Source organism: Grammomys surdaster, unplaced genomic scaffold, assembly GCF_004785775.1.
Source record: "Grammomys surdaster isolate TR1022 unplaced genomic scaffold, NIH_TR_1.0 242, whole genome shotgun sequence".
Taxonomy (NCBI): Eukaryota; Metazoa; Chordata; class Mammalia; order Rodentia; family Muridae; genus Grammomys; species Grammomys surdaster.
This window is the reverse complement of record NW_021604687.1, coordinates 9640787-9650321: the sequence shown is the minus strand read 5'-3', so window position 1 is coordinate 9650321 and position 9535 is coordinate 9640787. Positions and strand designations below refer to the sequence as shown.

General features: G+C 40.8%; 1 protein-coding gene across 1 annotated transcript in view; it reads left to right on the top strand.

The window, feature by feature from the left end:
* The window catches only part of Lmbr1 (limb development membrane protein 1), a 139623-nt gene that overhangs the window by 6169 nt on the left and 123919 nt on the right, over positions 1–9535 (top strand). The window contains exon 2 of the mRNA XM_028774682.1: positions 9458–9530. Within this exon, the coding sequence (XP_028630515.1) occupies positions 9458–9530 (73 nt within the window). The remainder of the gene's footprint in view (positions 1–9457; positions 9531–9535) is intronic.

Sequence of the window (9535 nt, the reverse complement as noted above, 5' to 3'; positions counted from 1 at the left end):
GATTCATATACCTTCCTCTATAGTGACTGCTGTACTGAGTCATATACTTTCCTCTATAGTGACTGCTGTACTGATTCATATACCTTCCTCTATAGTGACTGCTGTATTGATTCATATACCTTCCAGTGTATATAAAGGTTCCTTTTTGTCCACATCTTCAGCAGCATTTTGGATAAGAACCATTTGGCTGATGGAATCTTGGTTTCCATTCCTTCATAGCAAAGGATGTTGTCCTTCCTTCCTTCTTTCCTTCCTTCCTTCCTTCCTTCCTTCCTTCCTTCCTTCCTTCCTTCCACTTAAAGTATCTGTTGAGATCATGTGTCATTTATTGATTGGGTTATTTGTTCTTTTGCTGTTAAATTTGGAGTTAAAATATTTTGGTTATCAATTCTCTTTCAGATTAATAGCTGACAAAGATTTTTTTTTTTGTCAGGGTTTCTCTGTGTAGCCTTGGCTGTCCTGGAACTCAGTCTGTAGACCAGGCTGGCCTCGAATTCAGAAATCCGCCTGCCTCTGCCTCCCAAGTGCTGGGATTAAAGGCGTGCACCACCACTGCCCGCTGACAAAGATTTTTAACTCTGTGGGATAACACTTCACACTGTAGTTTTGTTTGCTCCTCAGAAGCCTTTTAATTTGGTATAATTTCATCTGTTAGTTCTTGCTTTAATTTCTTGAGCTATTGGAGTCCTACCAGGTAGTGGTTCCTCTGTGCTTCCCTCTAATAGTTTCAAGTCTTACATTAAGATCTTTGCTCTATTTTTCAGTTGATGTTTGTGTAGGGTAGGTGATAGAGATCTAGTTTCAACCTTCTATATGTGGCTGTTCAGTTTCTCAGTACTATTTGTATAAGATAAGTGCCTTTTCTTCACTATTTTGGAACATATGTTAAGAACCATATAGTTGTAGATATATAGTTTATTTTTTGGTCCATTAGTCATTGCTTTACATATTTGCTTTTATTTTGTACATCTGCTGATTTTGTTAGTATGGTGCAGTATTGTATTTTGAAGTCAAGAATTGATTGTGGTACCTCCAGTCATACTTTATTTTACTCAGAATTGTTTTAAAGACTAAGGGGTCTTTGTGACTCCAAATAATGTTTTGGTTGCTTTTTATAGTTTTGTGGAAAACGTTAGTATTTTGATTTGGTGCATTGGATTTGTAGGTTGCTTTGGTAGAATGCCATTTTAATAGTATTAGTTCTCTCAGTCCATGAACATTGGAAATCTTTCCACCTTCTAGTGTCTTCTTCAGGTTTTTGAGTGCTATATAGTTTTCATTGTAGATATCTTTAATACTTTTGGTTACATTTGTCCTTACCTATTTTTATATCTCTTATACCTTACCTTTCCTCCTGTCAAGTCCTTCAGTATACTCTTTCTTGTTCTCTTTCACATTTATGGCCTCTTTTCTCATTGATTGTTGCAGTAGTTTGAATGACAGTGGATGCATAGGCTCATATATTTGAATGCTTGGTACCTAGTTGGTGGAATTGTTTGGGAGGAATTAGAACTTTATGGAGCAGATAAAGAGATAGAATTCAATTGTCCAAATAGCTCTCAGCAATTATGTCTTCTAAGCTCCTACTACGATAGTCCATGACCTCTTTTTAGCCTTATCGGAGCAGATGTGTTGCTGGGGAGTACTTTGAGGTCTCAGAAGCCCATGCTGGTCCCAGGTAGCACCCTCCCTGACCCTCTCTGCCTTGCGTATGTGGATCAGGCTGTAAGCTTTCAGCTGCTGTTGGAGCCTTATGCCTGAATGCTGCCATGCACCCTGACATAATGATTATGGACTTACCATCTGAAACTGTAACTCTCAACAAACTGTTTCTTCTGTAAGTAGCCTTACTGAAGTCATGGTTCCTCTTCACAACAATAGAAAACCAAGACAGGAATTGGTACCAGGGAGTAGACTAATGCTGTGATAGTACTGACCATGCTATTTTGGGAGAAACATGCAAGACTTTGGGACTTTGGACTAGGAAAATAGTTGAATGGTGTCATGGACTATCGTAGTAGGAGCTTAGAAGCCATAATTGCTGAGAGCTATTTGGACAATTGAATTCTATCTCAAGAGGTTTCATAGGAGAACAATTTTAGCAACTGGGCAAGAGACCACTCACGATATTTAGGCAAAGAATGTCACTGCTTTTGGGCTTGTCCTAAAAAGTTGCTTAAGGCTAAATGGAAAAGCTTTGAGCTAATTTTATTGGCAGAGATTTCAAAACAGTCTAACACCGACTCTGCTACACAGTTGTTAGTGATCCTCTTAAACAGGTCTGCAATGAAAAAAGACCAAAAGTGCAAAAAGAAATACAAGACATAGAGTTTAAAGAGAAAAAGACCACCAGAAGTGTCATGTTGGAGTAAAGGTTTGTGCTGAAAGAGAAGAACTGGAATAAAGAGAATGGTACCCTTATTGTGAGACCTTACCCAGCTAACCCTGCAACTTGTAAAAGACAAAGGTCTATGGAGTTATCTGTTCCTAGAAATAAGCAACAAAGGAAAGTTTATGCAAATATAATCCAAAGAGGGACCAGGCTCCATCTTAGGCGGGGAACAGAACTTGGCAGCATAGGCTATGTGGTTCTGGCCTTACAGTCATGAAGAATAACAGAGTAAAGGGATCTCACAAGAAGGGCACTGTTCTTCTTTGGAAATGTCTCTTCCTTTTCTATTTTATAGAATAATTTAAGGGTCTACTTTATCTTATTTCTATCGTTTGATTTACTTCATATATTTTAACCTAACTCCACTCTTATCTGAGAATAAAAATTGAAACTCAATCCCAGCACTCAGGAGGCAGAGGCGGGTGGCTCTCTGGGATCAAGGCCGGCTTTGCTGGTAGAACAGGTTCCAGCATAGCCAGGACTACAATAGAGAAATATTTGTATATTTATCTTACTAATCATGTATGTGTGTGAAGTGGAATTTTCTGTGTATGGTATGAATTGTCTGTATATGGTGTGAATTGTATTGTGAATTGTGGTGTGAAGTGGACAACTTCTGGTTTCTTGGAAAGTCAGTTATGTCAAATGTTTTGCTGGGGCACACGGGTGAAAGGATGTCTTGCTAAAGCAGACAGGTGAAATAATGTTTTCCTGAAGGTGACACAGCTGGAAGGATGTTTTGCTGGAGGAGTCTCATGAAAGGATACATAATGTTTAGAAAGAACATAAATACGACTCTATGGACATGAAAGGATACATAATGTTTAGAAAGAATATAAATACGACTCTATAGACATGAAAGGATACATAATGTTTAGAAAGAACATAAATACGACTCTATAGACATGAAAGGATGCATAATGTTTACAAAGACTATAAATGCGACTCTATAGACATGAAAGGATACATAATGTTTACAAAGAATATAAATGCGACTCTATGGACAGTGGGAGCTGGAGCGTTGGCTTGCTTTCGCTTCGCCTCATGTTTCATTCTTCACCGAGAGCATGCATGTATTGGTTCACTTTACATCGAGTTGTTGTGGTGACTTCATAGAAACTCACCAAAGAACTTCTCATGGAGTTCCTGCGGCCTCCTGTCATTTCCATGGTGAACTCAGGCTGGTTTGCAAGCCTCGTGGTTTCTTCTAGATTGAACTGCCCTTGCCGATTTGTGTGTGGTGTCTGCCAAGTGTACTGCTCTGCAGCTGCTGTTTTGTGTTTGGCGTTTGCTAGTGTACTGGACTGAGAACAACAAAGATTGGACTTGCCCCCAAAGAACTATTTCTAAACAGGTCCACTTCCCCTATATCCTAATAACCTGTGCTTCAACATACTGTTCCTAGAAAGTTACCACTAGTGGTTGGGGCTAGAGGGAGGTTGAACTCTTATTAAAGGAGATTGAGAAAAGTTCTAGCCTACAGTGGTGCATTAAATCATGGAGCTCACTGTGGGTTAGAATAGCTGGCTAGTAAACCCCCAAGATCTGCTTGTCTCAGCTTCCTGTGCACTGAGGTTACAGATGTATGTTGCTGAGCCTTGCTTTTATATGTGTTCTGGGGATCTGAACTCAGGTTCTCATGTTTTTATAGCAAGCATTACTCACTGAGTAATCTCCCCAGTACCTGTTTTATATTTCTTAAATTAACTATTTGATTCTTTGTGTCTTTTTTTATTATTATTTTATTGGCTATTTTATTTACATTTCAGATGTTATCCCCTTTCCCATTTCCCCTCAACGCAGAGACCCCCAACCCATCCCCCCTCCTCCAGCTTGTTTCTTGGGACCATTTGCTTGGAAAATTGTTTTCCAGACTTTTACTTTGAGGTAGTGTCTGTCTTTGTCACTGAGGTGCGCCTCCTGTATGCAGCAAAATGCTGGGTCCTGTTTATGTATCCGGTCTGTTAATCTACATCTTTTTATTGGGGAATTGAGTCCTTAAGAGATATTAAGGAAAATGGATTGGCATTTTAGTGTTTCCTCTTTAAGGGCTTCTACATGGTTACCTGTGTTCTCTTGTATTTCTTTAAGGGAGTTATTTATGTCCTTCTTAAAGTTCTCTATCATCATCATGTGTTTGGGTGAGGGTTGGGTCCTAAGTGCCCCAAGGTCCCAGCTGCAGCTCTGGGGCATAGGGTTGTGGGAGAGGATTCTTTTCCACTGCTCTTGAGTACAGTGGTTCCTCTAGGATGGGTCAGGATATGGTGTCTTCAAGGCTCTTTGTGTCTTTTATTGATCTGGGTCCTAACTTTTCCTTGTCATTGGGGTAATTTTAAAGAAGTATGTTTTAAAATTGCTCTAATTGATGGTTAGTTTGTAGCCTTTCATCATACTTATGCCTCTATATTTTGAATTAATGATATTAACATAAATCTAGTGCAGACAATGAGCCTCTCAGAAATAGGTCCTAGCTCTCAGGGTGGGCAGAGATGTTTCTGATCCAGCTGGGCATCTTTCACTTTTAGATCTTAAATAAAAAGCTAAATAGTAAAATTTTATTATAATGCACCAGCTTGAATCTAAGTTCAGTGTTACACCTGGAATTTAAGGTTATTAAATTTTAATAGTATATATTAAATTTGAGTCACTGGGGACTAGGTCCCTCAGTTCAAATCAGGAGTAAAGGCAAATGGCTCCAAGGGCTTGGATTGCCTTCTCCACAGGCTGGATGTCACTGAGAAGTGCTGTGGGCTTCTCTGGGAGGAGTGGTAGCATGACTGCTGTTTTCTGGCAGTAGAGGGAAGCTCATTATCCTCAGAGCTCACCCATCTACTGTCGTCTGTGTCTCATCTTTTAGTGGTGAGCTGCTGGAACGCTTTACTCCCTTTTTAGCTTAGGGACTTGTTGTTGTTGTTGTTGTTCCTGGAGATTAGAATGCACCATGGTAGCTTGCATTCAGTTCACTTGTCTGTAAGGCTCTCATTGAGGAAAAGGTGTGTTCATGTGGAGGAGAACAGCGTTCAGTCCACCTTGGGAAACCACACTGTAGTCAGTTCTTTGGTTTCTGTCCCAGTATCTTACAGATGTAGGTTTATATTCATGACCAGTAGCTTTTATTCCATTTGAATAGCACTTAATGGTTTTATAATTTGTAGCTTTGCTTGTACTCCTAACTACATGGCCTCCCCTTGGTTTCTTCTTTGCATTCTGGCTCCCAAGACCTTTTGTTCATCGTCCAAGAATCTACTTCAGCCAGGCTTTTGTCTCTACTACTTCAGAAAACATCTCTTGTTAAAGTTGGAATGACTTTCATGCTACCTAAGCCAGTTGTCAACTGCACCACCGACCTTACTATGGTCCTTCTCCTCCCCCTTCACTCATTTCCTGCCCCTCGATTCCCTTACAGAAAGATTTTTTGTGAGTCCCTCAGCTGCGTAAGTTATGTCAGCATTACTCCATTTTCCTCTTCTGTTATAATGACTGCTGGATTTTTCATTCTTCCTTCTGTAACTTTTCTCACTTTAAAAAAAGCTTCTTGACTTTGACTTCCTCCTCACAACCCCGTTGCTTTGTGGCAGCACTAAGGAAGAACTCTGCTTGCATTTCTCTTTCCAGCTCTTCTGGGAATCCAGTTGAGCCAGGCTTTTGTCTCCCATTACTCCAGAAAACCAACTCTTGTTTAGGTTGCAGTGACCTCCAAGCCAGCGATCCAGTTGTCAATCCTCTGTCTTCATCTTGCTTGGCCTGTCAGCAGTATTTGACACTGTTGTAAATTCCCCTTTCCTCCATGTGGGTCAGGAGATGTCCTAGGTGCCCTGCCCTTGGTGACTGTTTGTCTGGCAGCCTCTGCACTGCTGCCGAATGCCCGAGAGCTATGCTCTGTTTTCAGACTTATCTATCTTCTCTGCCTGCTTTTACACCACAGCCTGAGGACATTGTGTGTCATCTGCTGGTTGTTCTTTGTGTTTTAATGTGTCGTCTAACCTTTCTCCTGAACAGTATAGATTTGTTCTCACTCGGCTTTCTACCTTTGAGTGTATATCTCAAACTCAGCAGAGCCTGCTCCTCCTCTTCTGAAGCTTTTTTTTTTTTTTTTTTTTTTTTGTAATCTTTCCCGACTCAGGACTTTGCAGCTCAGTCTTCCCAGTTTCTCAGGACTAGAACTTTGTGTTTATCTTTACAAGTTCTAGCAGGCCTGCTTTCAAAACACCCACAACTCAATCGTTTCTTAATGTTTTACTCTACAGGTCTGAGTGATGCCTCTCCCGCCGTGTTTTGTGCTCAGTTCTTTCCTGGTCTCTGCTTCTGTCCTGATACATATATACATACAAACATACATATAATATGTGTGTGTGCACATGTGCGACCCTAGCAATTGGGGTAAGTTCTTCCCTGAGTCTGATTATGCCACCTCTCTGTTCAGACTCTAACATGGATTTCTGTCTCCCTCAGGGTCAGAACAACTTGTTAGTTACCATGTGTAAGCAAGTACTAGCACCTGTAACAGAGCCTTCTCTGCCTCAGACTCCTGTCAGTCCCTACATTTCATTTATTATTTTTCCCTTTCATTTGAACACACCAGAGCCATCTTGCTTCAGGCCCTTGACGTTACTATGATCTCTACATCGCATACTGCTGGTCTTGCTCCTCTTGTCCTGCCATTCTTCCTCAGATGACATCCTGGTGAGATGAGCCCCCAGTGCTAATGGTACTCCTTATTTTCTTAGGCCCATACTATTCTCAAACACCCCATAATTTAATTGTCTGTTACATATTTATATTTATTGCTACTGCTGTCTCTAGAATGTGTCCTAAGGGTACACCTTTGCTCACTAGTGTCTCCAGTGTTAGAATAGAATAGGTTCTTAGATGTAGTAAGCCCACTGCAAACAATTTACTAAATGAATCAACTCAGGAAGCCTCTGTTAGCCGTCTCACATCCTACTTTAACCTTAGGATTCATTGTTTTACTGCCAAGTTACTCTCTTTGCTTGCTCATGGAGCCTGACATCCATTGCTTTGTAGACCACTATTTCATTATGTTTCTTCACCAGCGTTTAGCTTTTCTGTTGACCCATTTTCTGTGCTCCAGAGAACTTCAGGAGGAGGTTGTAACTCTACTAACATCTTCTTGTTAGCCAGTTTTTTTTGTTGTTGTTGTTATTTGTTTGTTTCCAGACAGGGTTTCTCTGTGCAGCACTGGCTGTCTTGGAATTGGTTCTGTAGACCAGCTGGCCTTGAACTCACAGGGATCTGCCTGCTTCTACCTCCCCGAATGTTGGGATTAAAGGTGTGTACCACCACCACCTGACTTGGCCAGCATCCTTCACAGCTTCAGGCTTCCAGAACAGATGTTAGGATTTTCTTCCATCAGTTTCCCACATGTATTTTATGAGGATGTTGGCACTCAGTCTTTGGTGCGCCTCTCCACTTCCAGTGTTGTTTTCTAAGTGGATGCCATAGACAGGGGTCACTACCACCCAAGTCTGAAGTCTTTTTTTATTACATGTCCACCAACTCCTGCTGAGAGGTCCATGCTCAGAGTGCTCACTAGATTTTGGCACTTTGAAAGTCAAGTTTTTTTTCAACATGCTTCATAAGCTTGAGTGAGGCTTTATTTTTAGCATTTGGTCTTTGGTGGCTATCCTGTTTCTTGACCTTCCCTGTTTACCTATTTGTTGCCCTAGCTCTGACAAAAATAAAGTACAGTGTACAACACACATGGCCCAAATAAAAATGGGTAGACCTGGGTGGACATTTCTCAAAAGAAGATATACAAATATACAACAGTCACATGAAAATGCACTTAGCACCCCTTTTCATGGAGAAATGGAAAGGAAGACTCGCCGCATATCTGTTGTAATGGCTGCTTCCAAAGGACAAGAGCGAAGTTCTCTTGAGGATATGGCACCATATCCTCAAGATATGGCACTTGAACACTGGCACCAGAACAGTATGATGAATCCTCCAGAATGGAAAGCAGATATGCTAAGTGATTTACCTCTTCTATTATGGATCCACATTCAAAGGAAATGGATTGGTGTATGAGAGACACTGTGCTCAGGGCTCACCATGTCAGGTTATAGAGACAACTGATGTGTGTGCCAGCAGATAAACAGGTAAAGAGAATGTGGTGATCCTGATGTGTGCCTTTCAGCTTTAAGGAAACTGTGCCATGTAGGGCATCAAGGGATACTCTGTGGAAATTCTGCCAAGTGAAGTCTACACATAGAAAAACCAAACAGTTGGAGCTCATAGAATAGAGAGTATACCAGAAAGGGGACTGTGGGCTGATGTGTGGCCAAATAGATGCCAAAGTTCATAAGAGGGAGTTTAGTAGGCCTGCTGATCTAGTGGTGTGGTGACGAACAGTGCTCTGTATGTTAAAATCCTTGAGAGTATATTGTAGGTTCTAATCAGTAGTGATAAGCTGGCCAGCTCCTTCCTCCATTAACAAGTACAGTGGGGAGGGCATTGCCGTTCGTGGAGAGTAAAACCTCAGGTCACGTAGAGTAATCCTGTACAGTCTTGATTAGACAAAGAAAGTGGGATTTATCTTTGAGACTTAAGCCACAGCTGAATAAAGAATTTTAATATGTGGCATATTTACTGAACACTGATCTCTGATGCTTCTTTTATGCTAAAGCTCCATGTGACTGAGTCTGTCAGTTGTGGTGCCAGCACGTCCATCACATGTTACTGAAGCTCTTAGCACGCTTTGCTTTTCAGGAGGGCAGAGTGGGCCCAGTAATTTCAGGTTTTAGAATTGTCGATGATGGTGTGGCTCCTTACACACTTCTACATGACTTTGAAAAACATTTTCTCAAGTTATGAAAAGAAACCTTGCACTTGGCTTTCTCACCAAAATAGTATTAAGTAGAACAATTGACCGGTTCACGTATTAGTACTTTTTATCAAAATGTTACATTTGTGAACTTTCCATAAGTTTTCCTTTTCAGTAGTTATAGAGCCTTCATTTCCTTTAAATAGCAAAGACATATCTCTTTTTGGTTATAAAAATGACAGGCAAAAATGTAGGTGACACGTTACATTTCTGTGTTTCAGATATGTTTTCTTCTTTTTGCCGTCCTTTACATCGCTTCCTACTTCATCATTACAAGATACAAGAGAAAATCAGGCAAG